This window comes from Athene noctua, chromosome 31 (genome assembly GCF_965140245.1).
Source record: "Athene noctua chromosome 31, bAthNoc1.hap1.1, whole genome shotgun sequence".
Taxonomy (NCBI): domain Eukaryota; kingdom Metazoa; phylum Chordata; class Aves; order Strigiformes; family Strigidae; genus Athene; species Athene noctua.
This window is the reverse complement of record NC_134067.1, coordinates 223708-242371: the sequence shown is the minus strand read 5'-3', so window position 1 is coordinate 242371 and position 18664 is coordinate 223708. Positions and strand designations below refer to the sequence as shown.

The 18664-nt window shown below is 70.4% G+C and overlaps 2 protein-coding genes across 2 annotated transcripts in view; both read left to right on the top strand.

The window, feature by feature from the left end:
* The first annotated feature begins 660 nt into the window (after positions 1 to 660).
* On the top strand, positions 661 to 3781 carry EMC10 (ER membrane protein complex subunit 10). The gene is made up of 7 exons (XM_074930050.1): positions 661 to 791; positions 1491 to 1557; positions 1663 to 1775; positions 1858 to 1962; positions 2305 to 2486; positions 3094 to 3187; positions 3634 to 3781. The coding sequence occupies exons 1-7, from the start codon at positions 681 to 683 to the stop codon at positions 3742 to 3744; spliced, it is 783 nt and encodes a 260-aa protein (XP_074786151.1). The 5' UTR covers positions 661 to 680; the 3' UTR covers positions 3745 to 3781.
* Positions 3782 to 4253: 472 nt separating this feature from the next.
* SHANK1 (SH3 and multiple ankyrin repeat domains 1) overlaps positions 4254 to 18664 on the top strand; it is a 24748-nt gene continuing 10337 nt past the window's right edge. Inside the window, 14 exon segments of the mRNA XM_074929817.1 lie at positions 4254 to 4337; positions 7584 to 7817; positions 9254 to 9457; positions 9922 to 9993; positions 10481 to 10589; positions 11209 to 11366; positions 11667 to 11834; positions 13154 to 13270; positions 13775 to 13852; positions 14061 to 14127; positions 14328 to 14604; positions 15011 to 15177; positions 15865 to 15978; positions 16352 to 16427. Coding sequence (XP_074785918.1) covers positions 7602 to 7817; positions 9254 to 9457; positions 9922 to 9993; positions 10481 to 10589; positions 11209 to 11366; positions 11667 to 11834; positions 13154 to 13270; positions 13775 to 13852; positions 14061 to 14127; positions 14328 to 14604; positions 15011 to 15177; positions 15865 to 15978; positions 16352 to 16427 — 1823 coding nt within the window. The 5' untranslated portion in view covers positions 4254 to 4337; positions 7584 to 7601.

The following is an 18664-nucleotide window of genomic DNA, read 5'->3' as shown; positions in this document are numbered from 1 at the left end:
CCCCCTTCCACCTTTATTGGGGGGCGGGTGCCACCTCTCCCGGCCCCACCGTGTTCCCGGGGGGATCCTGGGGGTCCGTCCCCCTCCGGGCCGGCGGAGGAGGACGAGGAGCCGGATCCAGCACCCCAAGAGGGGCGCGAGGTGTCGGGGCGGCGCCAGGAGCCGGAGGCCGAAGGGGCGGCCGGTGACCAGGCGCACGCGGATGCCCACGGACACCTGGCCGGCGGCGTCACCCCCGCGGGTCACCTGCGGGGACAGGGGGGGCTGAGGGGACGGGGCTGTGGCTGGGGGGACAGTTGGGGGGGGACAAGGCCCTGGCTGAGGGGACACGGGCCGGCGGCTCCCCGGGGCCCCCCCTCACCTGCAGGAAGAGCGGGCAGTCCCGCAGCGGCCCACAACGGCCCCGGGGAGGCCCCGGGGCGGCGAAGCTGCCGCCGCGCAAGATGGCGCCGAGACGCCTCAAGATGGCGCCCGCGGCCTCGCGCACCAGGGCGCTGCGGGCGGGAAGGGCGCGCGGCAGCCCCGCCCCCTCCCCTGCGTGCAACGCCCACTTCCGCACGCGCCCCGCCCTTTCCTCGCGCACCACGCCCACTCGCCCTGCGTGCCACGCCCCTTTCCTACGTGCCCCGCCTCTTCCCGGCGTGCCCCGCCCCCGCCCCGGCGTGCCCCGCGCGGCCAAGATGGCGGCGCTGGGGGCGGCCGCGGCCCCGCTGCTGGTTGCGGCGCTGCTGGGGGCGGCGGCGGCGGCGCTGGGCGGCGGCGGGACCTGCCGGGGCGGCCTCGGGCTGCGGGTGAGCGGCGGCGGGGCCCGGGGGGCCGGGGTAGGGGCCGGGGGGGGCGCTGCCCCGCGCCGGGGAGTCGTGTGAAGGGGCGGGGGGCTGGGCCCTGCCCCGAGACTTCCAATTAATATTAACGAGTCTTATTAATATTAATGAGGACAAAATAATATTGAGTAGGTTGCTTGGTATTCATGAGGGGGCGACACTCCCGGTGTCAGCGAGCGGTGGCAGCTCATTAATACTGGGTGTGGGGGGGGGGGGGGGGGGGTGTGTGTCTTGTGGCAGCTCATTAATATTAAGGAGGGGGCGGGGCCCTGCTGAGTGACGGCTTGTTAATATTAATCAATGATGTACACTGGCCGTGCCGACTCATTAATATTAATGATTGTACCTGGTGTGGTGACTCTTTAATATTCACAAGCAGGTAATTAGTATTTGAGGCTGATGTCTGGGGGCGGGCTCTACCAGCGGCGAGCTCATTAATATTCATCAGTGAGTGGTTATTATCGCTTGGCAGCTCATTAATATTGATACGAGCGGCAGTCGCTGCTGGCTGCTGGTTGATATTCACGAGGGGTGGGCACAGATCGCGGGTAACTCATTAATACTCATGAGGGGGGTGTCCCCAAACACCTGGGTCTCTTGGGGAGGGGGTGTCCCCATCCTGGGGTCCCCAGTGCGAGGAGCTGACACCCCCCCGTGCCCCCCCAGCCCGGCGAGGGCCGTGACGCCGAGACCTGCGGCCTGACGCTGCCCCTGGAACACTCCTTCGAGCCGGGTGAGTTTGGGGGACACACACACGCACCCCCCCCGGGATGGGGGCGGCCCTGGGGACCCCAGACCCGCTGCCAACCCCCCCGTGTGTGTGTGTGTGTCCCCGCAGATGACGCCCCCCGGTTCCGCCGGCGGGGGACGCTGGCCTGGACCCCCGGCGCCGAGCCCGGCCTGACGCTGGTGCAGAAGCAGCTCAGCGAGGAGGAGCGCAACCAGCTGCGGGTGGGGGGGGGCCCGGGGGGGGCCGGGGGGGTCGGGGAAGGTTTTGGGGGGGGTCACGCTGTCCCTGTGCCCCCCCCCGCAGGAGGTGGCGGCGCGGGACGGGCTGTACCGGGTGCGGATCCCCCGCAGGCCCCCGGCCCCCGGGGAGGAGAGCGGGGCCGGGTACGTCACCTCCTTCGTCCGGGCGGTACGTGGGGGCCCCCCCTGACCCCCCCTGTGCCCCCCTGTACCCCCATCCCACCCCTCCTGCCCCCAGCATCCCCCTGGCTCACCCTGTCCCCCCCCAGCACCTCACTGACGCCCCCAAGTTGCCCCCTCGCACCCCGCTATTGCCCCCCCGGCTGCCCCCAGACCCTCTGTCCCCCCTTGGTGGGCCCTGTCCCCCCCTCTCCGTCCCCCTGTGGCCCCCATCACCCTGTGTCCCCTCTGCCCCCCCCCGGTGCCCCCCTATCACCCCCCTAGTGCCCTGTGTCACCCCCTGTCCCCTCTGTCCCCCCCGGTGCCCCCCCTCACCCCTGTCCCCCCCCAGTGTGCGCTGCTCGAGTCCCACCTCTCGGACCAGCTGACGCTGCACGTGGACGTGGCCGGGCACGTGGTGGCCCTGGGGGTGGTGGCCGTGCCGGGGACGTGCCGGGGGGCCGAGGTGGAGGACGTGGACCTGGAGCTCTTCAACACCTCGGTGGCCCTGAGACAGCCCCTGCCCGCCGCCACGTGAGGGGGGGCCGCGGGGACGCATTTGGGGACATCGGGGGGACGCGGGGGGGACCTGGGGCTGGAGCTCTGTGACCCCGCGGTGGCCCTGAGACAGCCCCTGCCCGCGGCCGCCTGAGGGGGGGGGACACGGGGACATTGGGGGGGACACGGGGGGACCTTTGGGGACATGGGGGGGACGCGGGGACGTGGGTGGACCTGGAGGTCTCCCGCACCCTGGTGGCCTTGTGCCGGCCACTGTGCTGCCACCTGAGTGACGGGGGGGGCAGAGGGGACGTGGGGGGGTCTGAGGGGACACGGGGGGGGCAGAGGGGACACACACATCGTGGGGGGCTCTCCCCCACCCTGGGAGGACCCTGGAGCGGGTGGCGCAGGGGGACGGGGAACACAGTGACCCTGTGGGGGGACACTGGGGGGGCCCGTGGCTCCTGGGGGGCGGGTGGAAGTGTTGGGCCACCCCATGGCGGGGGGGGGGGGCGTTTTAAGGGGCTGTTTCAAGCTCCGGGTTTGGGGGTAGGGGACGCCTGGGTGGGGAGGTGTTGGGAGGATGCCCTAAGGGGGGGGGGCAGGTTTTGGGGTGCCTGTGACCCCCCCCCGACCCCCCCAGCCCCGAGACAGCCGCCTTCATCCGGCACCTGGAGCAGGAGCAGGCCCAGCGCGCCAAGAACCCGCAGGAGCAGAAATCCTTCTTCGCCAAATACGTGCGTGACCCCCCCAAAACCCCCCCGGACCCCCCTGTCCCCAAACTACCCCCCCCCGGGCCCCCCAAAGCCCTTCAGGCCCCCCCCCAGCCTCCTCTGTGCCCCCCTTTCCCCAGGGCCCCCAGCCCCCCAAAACCCCCTGGTGTCCCCCCCAAATTCTCCAGAACTCCCCGCCCCCCCCCGGCAGCCCCTATAGCCCCTATGGGGGGGACACACCCTCCCCCCCCACGACCACTCCTCGTGTGGGGTCCCGGGGGGGCTCCTGAGCCCCACAACTCCCCCAGCCCCCCCCAATCCAACGGGTGCCCCCCCCCGGCCCTTGGGGTCCCCGAGGCCCCCCCCCCAGAGCCCCCCCAACTCCTCCCCAGTCCATCCTGCCGCCCCCCTCCCCGTTCTCTGCTGGGGGGGGTGTATTTGGGGGTGACCCCCCCCCTTTTTTCCCGCAGTGGATGTACATCATCCCCATCGTCCTCTTCCTCATGATGTCTGGAGCCCCCGACGCCGGGGGGGCACAAGGGGGGGGCGCAGGGGGCGGGGGGGGCGCGGGGGGCAGGTGAGACCGACACCCCCCGGCCCCCCAAACCCCCACCCTGGCTGTGGGGAGGGTTGGGGGGGGACACGACAAATAAACCTGAGTGTGACCCCCCCCCCTGCTTCTGTGCCTGTCTGTGGGGGGCGGGGGGGGCGCCTGGGTCCTTCTGGGGGTCCTCAGCAGGGAGGGGACACCCCAAAACTCCCCAAAACACCCCCAAAACCAGCCACCCCCCCCGCCCGCCCTTTAACCCCCGGGCAAGGAGCACGCGGGGGGGCGGGGCCTGGCGGGAGGGGGGAGGGGCTGCCGTAGTGGGCGGGGCACTGCAGGGGCGGCGTGTGGGCGTGGGGAGCCGCGCGTGGGCGTGGTCTCGGCGGCAGGGTGGGCGGGGCTTGCCGCGAGCGGAGGGGAGGGGCCGGAGGGGGGGCGTGTCCCAGCCGGCGCCCGTGTGGGGGGGAGTGGGCGGGTCCGCGGTGGCGGAGGGCGGGGCCGTGGGCGGGGCCAGGCGGAGGCGGCCGCCGGGTGGGCGGGGCCGGGACGCGCCGCTCCGCCGCGCCGGGGGCTCCGGTTCGGCCGCTGCCCCGGGGCCGCCCCCACCGCGCCCGGCGCCGCCGGCAGGTACCGACCGGGGGGGGCCGGGGCCGCCGGCACCGCGGGGGGGGCGCGGGGCGCCGGGGCCGCTGCGGGGGGTGTAACGGGGGGGCCGGTGTAACGGGGCCGCGCGAGGCACCGGGGGGGGGGTGTCGGTGTAACGGGGCCGCGCGGGGCGGCGGGGAGGGGCCGCGCACCGGGGGCGTGCGAGGCGCGGGGGGGGCGATCGGTGCAACGGGGCCGTGGAACGGGGGTGCAAGGGAACGGGCGGGGCGGGGCCGGGCGTGCAAGGCACGGGGGAGGGGGCGTGCAACGGCGGGGAGGGGGCGTGCGGGCACCGGCGGGTGTGCAAGGGAGGGGGGGAGTGTGCAAGGGGGATGCAAGGGGAGGGGTCGTGCGATGCACCAGGAGACACGTGCAAGGAGGTTGGGGGGGGGGGGAGTGTGCAAAGGGGGGTGCGAAGGGGCCGGGCAACGTGCAAGGCACGAGGCGGGGGGGGATTGTGCAACGCGGGGGGGGGCTCGTGCAAGGGCCGTGCAACGCGTGAGGCACCGCAGAGCCCCGTGAAATGGGGGGGGGGGGGGCGGGACACACGGACACACACACACGTGTGCAAGGGCAGGCGGGGCCCCGGCACAGGGGGTGGGGGGGTGGGCGTGTGCACGCGCGTGTGCAAAGCTCCTCCGCGGCCACGTGTGCCACACGCGTGTCCCCGCCACCACCACGTGTGCGCGCTGGGGGCGGGCCCGGCCGTTGCACACGCGTGTGCGAGCGGCGCCGCGCCGGACCCGCGGCCTCGTTTGGCCTCGTCTGGCCTCGATTCGCTGCCCCCCCCCCCCCCCCCCACCCCTTCGCACGTGGCGGCCGCTGGCGCGTGGCCGGGCACACGCGTGTGCAGGCGTGCGAGAGGGGCGTGCGAGTGCGGGGACGTGTGCGGGAGGCGTGTAGCGGGAGGCACACGCACGCTGGACACGCGTGCATGAGGCGTGTTGCACACGTGGGTGCGTGTGCGAGGCCCGGGTGGGGGCGAGCGTGTGTGTGCGTGCACGCGTCTGTGTGTGTGCGTGCGTGTGTGTGCATGTGTGTGCATTGCACGAGGGCGCAGGGGGGTGGGGGCACACGTGGGGCGTGTGCGGCCTTGCACGAGGCACTGTGTGTGCATGCTCAGGCGTGTGTGGAAGGGCCGAGGCTCGCACACGCGTGTGCACGGACGCTTGTGTCCCCCCCCCACGCCCCTCCCCCAAATCCCCCCCCCCCCCCCCCCCCCCCCCGGCCTGGCAGCGCCTGACGGTCGCCATGGCAACCACAAAGGATTCTGGGAGCAAACGGGCCGGATCGGGGCTGGGCGTCGCACGAGGGGTCCGCGTGTCGCACGAGGGGTCCGCGTGTCGCACGAGGGCTCCCTGGGGGCGGGGGGGGTTTAGCTGCCGCCCCATACACACATGCGCAAAGGTCGCGTGTGCCCGAGCCCACGGCCTCGGGCGCATGCGCCGCCTCCTCGTGTGCGTGCACACGCGTGTGAACGCCGGGCACGCTCACGGGAGCGTCCTGTGCACATGTGTGCTTCCCACACACACGCTCACACACGTGTGCCCCGCTCACACGTGCACCCTTCTCTTTGTGTTGCCTCTGCGTGCACACACATGCTCTTTGTGTGTGCGCACGCTTGCTCACGTGCTCCCCGTGTACACACAGGTCCCCTATGTCTGTATTCTCTGCACGCACACTATTGCACACTCGTGTGTGCACGGTCTCCGTACATGTGTGCTTCCTTGCACACACCCCTTCCACACACTCATGCGTGGTCCCACGTGTGTGGCACACGCACACACGTGATCCCATGTGCACACATGTGCTCCCACATGCCTGTGCCCTTTGCATGCACACGCTTGCACACGAGTGCTCCCCGTGTAGACACACGTTCCCCTACATGTGTTCCCCGTGCATTCAAACCCGCACACACGTGCTCCTGGTGCCCGTGTGTGCTTCCCATGCTGTGTGTGTACACGCGTGTTCCCAGAGACGTGCTCCCTGTGCACCCGCGCTTACACGCGCACACGCTCCAGATGCACGCGTGTGCTCCCTGTGCCGCAGGCTTGCACACACGTGTTTCCTGTGCACACACGCCTGCACACATGTGCTCCTGGGGACCACACACGCTCCCTTTACACACACACGCCTGCACACGCACGCTCGCCTCCACATGCTCCCTGTGAGTTCACGCTTGCACACGTGCACCTGGGGCCTGCACGCGCTCCCCTTGCACACACACTTGCACGCGCACGCTCCCGCTGCACATGCGTGCTCCCTGCGCCCCTACATTCTTGCACACGTGTGTTCCAGGTGCCCACACGCACTCCCCGTGCGCACACCCCCTCCCCCCACACGCACCCTCGCACACGCGTGTTCCCGCCCCCGCCACAACTGGTTCAAGGGCCCCCCAATGTCACGGCGCCGAGCGGGGGCTGGCGTGTCCCCGCGCGTGTCCCCGTGTCCCCGCGCGTGTCCCTGTGTCCCCCCGGGACGTGCCCCACTTCCCGCCGCCCGCTAAAAATAACCCGACCCAGCCCGGGGTTGGCGTGTGCACTCGCGTGTGCGAGCGTGCGAGGGGCCGGGGGGGGTCCCTGCCTGTGACCCCTGAAGGTTTGGGGGTGCTGTGTATGTGCACACGCGTGTGCCGTGCGTGAGCGTGCACTGCCAGGTGTGTGTGTGCACCCGTGTGTGCAAGCGTGTGTGAGCATGCACAGGGTGGCACTGCCAGGCGTGTGTGTGCACACGCGTGTGCAAGCGTGCGGGGGCTCAGGGGGGAGGTTGGGGGTCACCCACCCCCCTGTTCCTCCCCCAGCCGTGTGCTGCTGCCCCAAACCCTGCCCTGTGCCTGCACACGCATGTGCGAGTGTGTCCATGCGTGTGCAAGCGTGAGTGTGCTGGGGAGGGACATGGGGGTGCTGGGGGGGGGTCTGGGGGCGCCGGGGGGTGTTGGGGGGGGGTCACCCACCTTCCCCACCCACCCGTGTGACAGTGCAGCGTGTCACGCTGCCGTGTGCGTGCACATAGGTGTGCGTGCACATACGTGTGCGTGCACGCACAAGCATGGGGGGGGATGGGGGGGCTCGAGGGGTCCTGGGGGGATTCGGGGGGGGTCTCCCACCCCCCCCAGACCCACGTGGCTGCAGCGAGCCCCCGCCACGTGTGCCAGCGCGTGGGTGCCGGGGGTGGGGGGCTCGGGGGGTTTAGGGGTGCCGGGGGGGTCACCCGCCTCTGCCCCCCCAGCCGTGTGATGGTGGCAGCATGCCGCGCACGCCGGCCTCCAGCGAGGAGGAGGAGGGTCGGGGCTCCGAGTACCCCGAGGGCGACTCGGATTCGGGGAGCTCCCGCGAGGGCCCCCCCGGAGCCAACCCCGGCCCCCCCCGCGCCCGCGGCCCCCCCCGGCCCCCCCCGGCCCCCGACGACACCCACTTCAGCATGATGGTTTTCCGCATCGGGATCCCCGACCTGCACCAGACGGTGAGCGGGGGGGGGCAGCCCCCCCCAAAATTGCAGGGGGGTGGGAGGGTGTCCCCCAAAATAATTGGAGGGTCCCCAAAAATTGGGGGGGGGGGGATTAGAAGTCGGGGGGGGTGTCTAGAAGTTGCAGGTGAGGCCTGAGGATACGTGGGGGGGTCCCCAAAATGGCAAAAAATAGAAGGGACCCCCCAAAATTGGGGGGGGGGTGTCCTAAAAGTGTGCGGGGGGGCCCCAAAGGTGGGGGGGGGGTGCGTCCCTGAAAAATCTGGGGGGGTTCCCCAAAAATATGGGGGTGTCAGAAAAATAGGGGGGGGTGTTCCCCGAACGGGGGGGGTCGGCTAAAATATGGGGGGGTTCTAAAATAAGGGGACCCCTAAGAAATGGGGGGGCTAAAATAGGAGGGGGGGGTTATAACAAGAGGGGGGACACAGAAAATACGGGGGTCCCCTCAAAAATAAGGGGGGGGGGAATAGGGGTGTCCCCCCCAAAAATTAGGGGATCCCTAAAATATGGGGTCTCTAATCTCGGGGGGGGGGTGTCTCAAAAGGTGAGGGGTGTCCCTCAGAAACGAGGGGGGGTCCCCATCAGAATGGGGGGAGATCACGGAAATTACGCAGTGGCCCCCAAACTAGGGGGGTTCCTAAAAATTCGGGGGGGGGGCATAAAAATAGGGGTGTCCCTCGGAAATATGCGGGATGGTCCCCCAAAATCGGGGTGTCCATAAAAAGGAGGAGTCCCCCGAAATCTCGGGGGGGGGGTCCCCAAAATATTGGGAGTCCCCAAAAATTGGGTGGGTGTCCCAAAATACGGGGGTCACCAAAAGTAGGGGGGGGGTGTCCAAAAAACAAGGGGGTGACAAAAATAGGGGTGTCTCTCGGAACTATGGGGGTTCCCCGAAATGGGGGGGTCCTCAAATATGCAGGGGTGGCCCCTAAAAATATGGGGGGGTCCCCCCGGGTATGATGGGGACCCTGAAAGCAGGGAAGGTCCCTAAAGGGGGGGGGGGGACACTCCCAAAAATATAAGGGGTCCCCCAGAAGTAGGCGGTTGCCCGAAACTAGGGAGGGGGGTGTCCCCAAAAGTAGGAGTGGGGGGTCCTCTAAAAGGATGGGGGGGGCCCAAAGGTGTGTGTGTGGGGGTGTCGTCCCCCCCAAACTGTGGTTCACTCAAGGAGCGTTTGAGGGTCTCATTGGGGGTTCCCCCACGCCCTGATGCCCCCCCGAAGTGTTGGGGGTCCCACCGCGGGGTCCCCCCACCCTGACTCCCCCCCCCGAAGTGCCAGGGCTCCCACCGAGGGGGGGTCCCAGGGGCGTTGGGGGTCCCATTGGGGTCCCCCCTGCCCTGATGCCCCCCCGAGGTGTCGGGGCTCACCCCAGGGGCGTTGGGGGTCCCACCGCGGGGTCCCCCCGCCCTGACCCCCCCCCGTGCCCCCCCAGAAGTGCCTTCGCTTCGACCCGGGCGCGGCGGTGTGGGCGGCCAAGCAGCAGCTGCTCTGCGCCCTGACCGAGGGGCTCCACGACGGCCTCAACTACGGGCTCTTCCAGCCCGCGGCCGCCGGCAGGGACGCCAAGTTCCTGGACGAGGAGCGGCCGCTGCGCGACTACCCGCAGAGCTTCGACCAGGGCGTGCCCTACCTCGAGGTGGGCGGGGCCTCGCGGGGGCGGGGCCTCGCGAGTGGGCGGGGCGGGGGGTGTGGCGGTGATGTGCGGCCACTTCAGAGCTTGGACCGGGGCGTGTCCTGCCGCGGCGTGGGCGGGGCCTCGCGGTGGGAGGGGCTCGCGGTGGGAGGGGTCGAGATGAGAAGGGGGAGGAGTGCGGCGAACCCCGAGTTTGGACCGGGGCGTGTCCTGCCACGGTGTGGGCGTGGCTTGGCGCGGGGGGGGGGGGGGGGACAGAGAGTCCCGCTGTGATTTGACCCCTCCGGAGCTTCCACTGGGGCGTGGTCTCGGGGGGGGTGGGGCTTCTCCAGGGGCGGGTCTTGCCGCATGGGAAGGGGGCGGGTCTAAAGGGGGCAGGGACTGAGGGTTGAATGGGAGACAGGAGTGGCGGGCGGGGGCGTGTCCCTCGGCCGAGGGGCGTGTCCCCGCTGACCCCGCCCCCCCAGTTCCGGTACAAGACCCGCGTGTACAAACAAACGAACCTGGACGAGAAGCAGCTGGCCAAGCTCCACACCAAGGTGGGGCCGCCCGGGCCCGCCCCTGCACCCAGGACACGCCCCCTGCACCCAAAACACGCCCCCTGCGCCCAGGACACGCCCCCTGCGCCCAGGACACACCCCCTGCACCCAAAACACGCCCCCTGCGCCCAGGACACGCCCCCTGCGCCCAGGACACACCCCCTGCACCCAGAACTCACCCCCTGCTCCCAGGACACACCCCCTGCTCCCAGGACACGCCCCCTGCTCCCAGGACACGCCCCCTCCCTCCCTGCCAGCTCTCTGGTCCTGCCTGGCCCCGCCCCCCGAGTGTCCCTGCATGGGCCCAGTGTCCCCAATCCCCCCCCCCGGTCCCCGTGTCCCCACGGTGCCACCGTGTCCCCCCCATGTCCTCCCGTCCCCCAACATGTCCCCCTGTCGCCCCCCGTGTCCCCCCTGTGTCCCCCCCGTGCCCCCTCATGTCCCCCCCGTGCCCCCCCGTCCCCCGACGTGTCCCCGTGTCCCCCAGACGGGGCTCCGGAAGTTTCTGGACTACGTGCAGCACGGCTCGGCCGAGAAGGTGGCCCGGCTGCTGGACCGTGGCCTCGACCCCAACTACCACGACTCCGACTCAGGGGGTGAGACCCCCCCTGACCCCTGGGGACCCCCCCTGACCCCTGGGAATGCCCCTAACCTCTGGGAGCCCCCTCCCGACCCGTGGGGACCCCCCCTCTGGTCCCTGGGGACCCTCCTGACCTCTGGGACACCCCCCCCCGACCCCTAGGGACCCTCCCTCCAGCCCCTGGGGACCCCTGGGAGCCCCCCTGATGCCTGGGGACCCCCTATGACTCCTGGGGACCCCCCCTGACCCCTAGGGACTCCCCTGACCCCTGGAGACCGCCCCTGACCCCTGGAGACCCCTCTGACCCCTGGAGACCCCCCCTGACCCCTGGGAACCCCCCCGACCTCTGGGACCCCCCTCCCAACCCGTGGGGACCCTCCCTCAGCCCCTGGGGACCCCTGGGACCCCCCGACCCCTGAAGACCCGCCCTGACCTCTGGGGACGCCCCCCTCAGCCCTGGGGATCCCCCCACATGACCCTGAGCACCCTTGGGACCACCCCCATATACCATGACACCCCCCCACACAACGGCCCCACAATGTCCCCTAAGGCCCCCCCACCCCCAGGGCCCCCCCCTACTGTCCCCGGTCCCCCCCGCCATGGGTGTGGGGGTAACGAGGTGCCCCCCCCCCCAGAGACCCCCCTGACGCTGGCGGCGCAGCGGGAGGGGCCGGGGGAGGTGGAGATCATCCGCCTGCTCTGCCTGGGGGGGGCCCACCTCGACTTCCGCGCCCGCGACGGGGCCACGGCCCTGCACCGCGCCGTCTGCACCCGCCGGTACCCCGCCCTGCTGGTGGGTGGGGGGCACGGGGGGGCTCGGGGAGAGGGCACGGGCGCCCACGGGGGGGCTGCGGCGGGTGCGTGGGGCTGCTTGGGTGGGGTGGGGGTGACCTGGGGGTGCGGTGGGTGCTGGGGGTGGGCTGTGGGTGCCTTGGGGGTGGTCTGGGGGTGCTGGGGGTGCCCCATGAGCGTTCTGGGCGCTCTGGGGGTGCTCTGGGTGGGCTGTGGGTGCTCCCTTGGGTGCCGTGGGTACCCCATGGGTGCTCTGTGGGTGCCCCGTGGGTGCCCTGTGGGTGCAGCGGTGCCCCCGCAGGCGCTGCTGGACCTGGGGGGTTCCCCCAACTACAAGGACCGCCGGGGCCTGACCCCCCTGTACCACACGGCCATGGTGGGGGGCGACCCCCGGTGCTGCGAGCTGCTGCTCTACAACCGCGCCCACATCGGCACCGTGGACGAGAACGGCTGGCAGGAGATCCACCAGGTGACACCGCGTCACCCCGTCGTTGTGTCACCCTGTCACTGCGTCACCTGGCACCACGTCACCCTGGCACCGTGTCACCACGTCACCCTGGCACCGTGTCACCCTGTCATTGTGTCACCCTGGCACTGCAACACCCTGTCACTGTGTCACCGCGTCACCCTGGCACCGTGTCACCCTGGCACTGCGTCACCCTGTCACTGCAACACCCTGTCACTGTGTCACCGTGTCACCCTGGCACCGTGTCACCCTGTCATTGTGTCACCCTGGCACTGCAACACCCTGTCACTGCGTCACTGTGTCACCCTGTCACCATATCACCCTGGCACTGTGTCACTGCGTCACCCTGGCACTGCAACACCCTGTCACCACGTCACCTTGTGACCGCACCACCCTGGCACTGCAACACCCTGTCACCATGACACCATGACACCTTGGTACCGCATCACCCTGTCACTGCATCACCCCGGCACCATGACACCCTGTCACTGTGTCACCACGACACCCCAGGACCCTGTCACCCTGTTACTGCATCACCCCAGCACCCTGGCACAGCGTCACCATGTCACCCTGGCGCCATGTCACCCTGTCACCACATCACCGCAACACCACGACACCGTGTCACTGTGCCACTGTGTTACCCTGTCGCTGTGTCACCACACCACCCTGGCACCCCGGCACTGCGTCATCGTGTCCCCATGGGCCCTCGTCACCCTGGCACCGTGACACCATGACAACACGTCACCATTTCTCCATGGCCCCGTGTCACTGTGTCACCGTGTCACTGTGTCGCCACATCATCCTGGCACCATGACAACACGTCATCATGGCACGTCACGGTTCCCCTGTGATCCCATGTCACTGTGTCATCGTGTCACTGTGTCACCCTGTCACCATGACAACATATCACCATCTCCCTGTGCCACTGTGTCACCATGTCACAACATCACCATGACAACACGTCACCATTTCTCCGTGGCACCATGTCACCCTGTCACTGCGACACCATGTCGCCATCTCCCTGTGGGACCATGTCACGGTGTCACCATGATAACACGTCACTATTTTCCCACGGTCCCGTGTCGCCGTGTCACCATGTCACTGTGTCACTGCAACCCCAGGTCATGTCCCTGTATCCCCTGTCCCCATGTTCCCAGATGTGTCCCTGTCCCTAGGGCTGTCACCCTGCCCTGTCCCCATGTCCCCAGGCATGTCCCTGTCCCCAGGGGTGTCCCTGTGCCCTGTCCCCGTGTCCCCAGGTGTGTCCCTGTCCCCAGGGGTGTCCCCAGGGGTGTCACCCTGCCCTGTCCCCGTGTCCCCAGGCGTGCCAGCATGGGCACTCGCAGCACCTGGAGCATTTGCTGTTCTACGGGGCGGAGGCGGCGGCGCAGAACGCGTCCGGAAACACGGCGCTGCACATCTGCGCCCTCTACAACAAGGTGGGGACAGGGACGTGGGGACATGGGGACAGGGGACATGGGGACAGGGGCAGGGACATGAGGACAGGGGACAGGGACATGGGGACAGGGGATGGGGACATGGGACATGAGGACAGGGGACAGGGACATGGGGACAGGTGACAGGGGGCTGCACATCTGCGCCCTCAACAAGGTGGGGACGGCAGAGATGGACAAGGGGACATGGAACAGGGGACACGGGGACAAGAGACAGGGGACAGGGGATGTGGGACAGCAAATCCACAGGCTGTACGGCAAGGGGGGGACGGGGACAGGGGACATGGGGACAGGGACATGGGGACAAGGGACATGGGGACAGGGGACAGGGACATGGGGACAGGAACATGGGGACAGGGACCAGGGGACAGGGATACGGGGACAGGGGACACGGGGCTGCCCATCTGGCCCTCTACAACAATTTGGGGGCGGGGGGACAAGGACACGGGGCGGGGGGACACGGGGCGGGGTCCCACGCTGTGTCCCCAGGAGAGCTGCGCCCGCATCCTGCTGTACCGCGGCGCCAACAAGGAGGTGAAGAACAACAGCGGGCAGACGCCCTTCCAGGTGTGACGGGGGGGACACGGGGGGGGACACGGGGGGGGACACCGGGGGGACACGGGGGAGGAGGGACCCTTCCGGGGGGGCGGGGGCAGCGGGGGGTGTCCCAGGGCACTGGGGGGGGCGGGGAATCACACCCCGTCCATGGGGACCCCCCCGGAGGTGAGTGTCCCCGTGTGTGTGTCCCCCCCCCGCCGTGTTCCCCCCCCCCCAGGTCGCCGTCATCGCCGGGAACTTCGAACTGGGGGAGTTGATCAAAAACCACCGAGACTCGGATGTGGGTGAGTGGGGGGACGGGGGGGGGGGCGCGGGGGGGTCACAGGGACATGGGGGGGGGCCGTGGGGCCCCGGGGGGGGGGGGGGAGCCCACGGGTGTCCCCACCATGTGGTGCCAGGAGGCCCGGCCCCCCCCCCGGCCCCCCGGCCCCTGCCCCCCGTACTGACCGCCCCCCTGTGCCCCCCCCCGCTGACCCCCCCCCAGTGCCGTTCCAGGAGAGCCCCCAGTTCGCGGGGCGGCGCCGGGAGGGGGTGCGGGGGCTCCCCCTGCCCCCCCAGCGCCTGCTGCGCGCCAACAGCGACACGGGGGGGGCCGCCCTCCCCGAGTGGGTGCTGCGGGGCCCCCCCGGCGCCCCCCCCGCGCCTCGCCCCCCCTCGGGCACCCTGCGAAGCGCCAGCAGCCCCCGGGGGGCCCGGGCCCGCTCCCCCTCCCGCGGGCGGCACCCGGAGGAGCCCCGACGGCAGCCCCGGGGGAGACCCAGGTACCGGGGGGGGCGGTGGGGGGCTGGCTGCCAGGAGCCCCGGGGGGGGCCGGGGGGGGCTCGGGGTGCCAGGATTCTCTAGGTGGGGGTCTGAGTCCCTTGGGTGGGGGTCAGGGTGCCCATATCCCCATGGGGGGGGGGTCAGGGTGCCCATATCCCCATGGGGGGGGGGTCAGGGTGCCCATATCCCCATGGGGGGGGGTCAGGGTGCCCATATCCCCATGGGGAGGGGGTCAGGGTGCCCATATCCCCATGGGGGAGGGGGTCAGGGTGCCCATATCCCCCCATGGGGAGGGGGTCAGGGTGCCCATATCCCCCCGGGGGGGGTCAGGGTGCCCACACCCCCCCGGGCGGGTGTGGCGGGGGGGTCCCTCGGCCGGGTCCTCCCCGGGGTGTCCCTCGGCAGCTCCAGCGGGCTGGGCCGGGACGCGGGGGCCGGGGGCACCCTGGGCACCCGCGGGGTGAAGCGGAAGCTCTACTCGGCCGTGCCCGGCCGCACCTTCCTGGCCGTGAAGCCCTACCAGGCCCAGGGCGAGGGCGAGCTCTCCCTCAGCAAGGGCGAGCGCATCAAGGGTGGGTGCCCCCCCGTGCCCCCCCCCGTGCCCCCCGGGGATGGGGTCCCTCGGGGGGGGGGGTTGTGGGTGCCCCAGTGCCTGGGTCCCCTTTTTACGGGGGGATTTGGGTGCCCTGGGCGTCTGGGGTCGCTGTTTTAGGGGGTGGGGGGGGGCTCGGGGGGATCTTTTTGGGGGGGTTGTGGATGCCCCCCAGTGCCTGGGTACCTTTTCGGGGGGGGGGGGTGTGGGTGCCTCAAGCTCCTTTGGGGGGGCCGGGGGGTTGGTGGGTGTCTTGGGCACCTGGGTTCACTATTTGGGGGGGGGGGTGGGTGCCTGGGTGCCGTTTCTGGGGGGGGTTGTGGGTGCCCCCAGTGCCTGGGCCCCCTTTGGGGGGGGGTAGTGGGTCCGGTGTCTCAACCCCCTTTTGGGGGGGTTACTGGGTGTCCTGGGCACCCGGGTGCCCGTTTCAGGATGGGATTGGGGTGCCCCGGGTGCCCTTTTTTTTTGGGGGGGTGGGTAGTGGGTGCCCCCAGTCTCTGGGTCCCCTTCGGGGGGGGGGGGCACTGGGGGGTTGCACTGTGGGGCAGAACCTCCCCCCCATCCCCCTCAGTGCTCAGGGAGTTGGGGGGGGGGGGGGCACAGGGGGCATTGGGGGGGTTTGGGGGGTCAGAGAGCGCCCCCCCAGCTGCCCCCCCCATCCCGGCAGTGCTGAGCGTGGGCGAGGGGGGGTTCTGGGAGGGCCAAGCCCGCGGCCGCATCGGCTGGTTCCCCTCCGACTGCGTGGAGGAGGTGCCCCCCCGCACCCCCGAGGGCAAGACAGGTACGGGGGGGCGGGGGGGGACACCCCAACCTGACCCACACCCGCCCCCCAAGTGGGACCCCGGACCCCACAGCCCCGGGGGGGGGGGAGAGGGAGAAGTGGATCCACCTCCATGGGACCCCTGGAGCAGGAGCCTGAAACGGGACCCCTAAGTGGGGGGGGGGCACCCCCACAACCTGCCCCCCCCCCCACCCCGGATCCCTCCAATGGGCCCCCCATAACCTGGGGGGGGCTCCCCAACACCACAGTGGGTTCCCCCGGGGATCCCCGGCCCCCCATGGCCCCCCCAGGACGCCCCTGGCCCCCCCGGGACCCCGCTGTCCCCCCCGGGACCCCCCTGGCCCCCCCGGGACCCCCGTGTCGGTGCCCCCAGAGAGCCGCAGCGACAAGGCCAAGCGCCTCTTCCGCCATTACACCGTCGGCTCCTACGACAGCTTCGATGCCCCCAGGTGAGCCCCCACCCCCCCGCACCCCAAAACCCCCCCGGACCCTCCCCACCCCCTCCATGAACACTCCAAACCCACTGGATTCCCCAGTCACCCCCCCAAACCCCAAAGGACCCCCCCAAACTCACCCCGCGCCCCCCAAATTCCTCCCCATAACCCAGGAAAACCCCCAATATTCCCCCCCCCGCCTGAGCTTCCCAAATCCCCCCCGGAACGCCCCAAAGCCTCAGCGCCCCCCCCAACCTCCAAATCCCCCCAAATTCCCTCAAGTCCCCCCCCAAAAAACAAATCCCCCCAAATCCTCAAAGATCCCCCCAAAGCCTCAGCCCCCCCCCCAAACCCCTCAAATCCCCCCCCAAATTCGCCAAGACGCCCCAAAGCCCGGCCCTCCCCAATCCCAACCCCCCCCAAACCCCCCCTCCCGGTCCGAATTCCCCCCAAATCCCCCCCCAGCCCCCCCCCCATCCCTCCCTGCCCCCCCCCGCCCCGTTCCCGGCCGTGGGGGAGGGGCCCCCCAGGACCTGGCCCGGTTCAGCCCGTCCTTGCACACGCGTGTGTCCCCCCCGCGTCCCCTCCCCCCGACGTGTGTCCCCCCCCCGCCGTGTCCCCTCCCCGCCCCCCCTCCCCGACCCACTTTAGCGGCTTCGGGGCGCGGCGGCGGCTTCGGGGCGCTGGGGGGGGCGGGGGCACCCATGGGTGCTGCGGGACCCCCCGGCCGGCGCCATGGGGCCGGAGGAGGTGGGGTGAGTGGGGACGGGGGGGGGACGGGGGGGGCGCTGGGGGGTGTGGGGGGGGCTGGGGGCCGTGAGCAGCCGTGTGCGACCCTCGTGCAAGCCCCTGCGTCCCGGGGGTGCTGTACTGGTGATGTACTGGTGCTGTACTGGAGCTGTACTGGTGATTTAATGGTGCTATACTGGGAGCTGTACTGGTGATGTGCTAGTGCTATACTGGGAGCTGTACTGGTGATTTACTGGTGCTATACTGGGAGCTGTACTGGTGCTGTATCGGAGCTGTACTGGTGGTTTACTGGGAGCTGTATTGGTGCTGTATTGGAGCTGTACTGGGGGCTCTGCTATACTGGGGGCTCTATGGGGTGCTGGTGCTATACTGGGAGATGTACTGGTGCTCTACTGGATCTGTACTGGTGCTGTGCTCTGTGGTGTACTGGTGTTGTACTGGAACTGTGCTGTGCTCGATGCTGAGTGCTGGTGCTGTACTGGTGCTGTACTGGAGTTGTGCTAGAGCTGAACTGGTGCCGTACTGGTGCTGTACTGGGTGCTATAGGGGTGCTGTGCTGGTGCCGGTTCCATACTGGGGGTTATACTGGGTGCTGGTGCTGTACTGGGAGCTGTACTAGAGCTGAACTGGTGCCGTACTGGTGCTGTGCTCGGTGCTGTACTGGTGCTTTACTGGAGCTGAACTGGTGCTGGACTGGGAGTCGTGCTGGTGCCGGTTCCATACTGGGGGTTCTGTGGTGTGCTGGTGCTGGGCTGGAGCTGTATTGGAGCTGAACTGGGGCTGAACTGGGGCTGAACTGGTGCCGGTCCCGTACCGGGGGCTCTATGCGGTGCTGGAGCTGTCCTGGGTGCTGAACTGGAGCTGGACCAGTCCCGTACTGGGGCCGTGTCGGGGCCGACCCGGGGCCGTACTGGGGCCGTACTGGGGCCGTCCCGGGGCCGTACTGGGGCCGTACTGGGGCCGGTCGCGGTTCAGTCGCCGGAGCCGCCGCCGGAGCGGGAGCAGCCGCCGCGCGGGGCCGTGAGGGGCCGGACCGGGGCCCTACGGGAACGGACTGGGCTGGACTGGGCCGCACCGGGACTCTGCTGGGCCGGACCGGGGCTTTACTGGGGACGGACCGGGGCCGTACTGGGCTCTACCGGGGCCGGACCGGGGCTTTACTGGGGACGGACCGGGGCCGTACTGGGCTCTACCGGGGCTTTACTGGGGACGGACCGGGGCCGTAGCGGCCGTACCGGGGCTTTACTGGGGCCGGACCGGGGCCGTACTGGGCTCTACCGGGGCTTTACTGGGGCCGTACCGGGCTCTACCGGGGCTTTACCGGATCCGCCCCGGGGCCGCCGCGGCCCGTTCCCGGGGCCGGGCCCCGCCGATGACGCCGGTTCCGTAACCGGTTCCCGTTGACCGCGGGGGGGTGGGGAGGGGGAGGGGAGGGGGGGTGGTGGTGTCACCCCTCGGGGTGTCCCCGCGGTGGGTCCCGGGGGGGTCGCCGGGCCCCGGCC

Bases quoted from the DNA above. Each gene is read 5' to 3' on its own strand.
- EMC10 (XM_074930050.1), top strand. From the start codon at position 681: ATGGCGGCGCTGGGGGCGGCCGCGGCCCCGCTGCTGGTTGCGGCGCTG. The intron at 792-1,490 runs GTGAGCGGCGGC...GTGCCCCCCCAG, and splicing joins GGGGCGGCCTCGGGCTGCGG to CCCGGCGAGGGCCGTGACGC. The intron at 3,188-3,633 runs GTGCGTGACCCC...TTTTTCCCGCAG, and splicing joins AATCCTTCTTCGCCAAATAC to TGGATGTACATCATCCCCAT.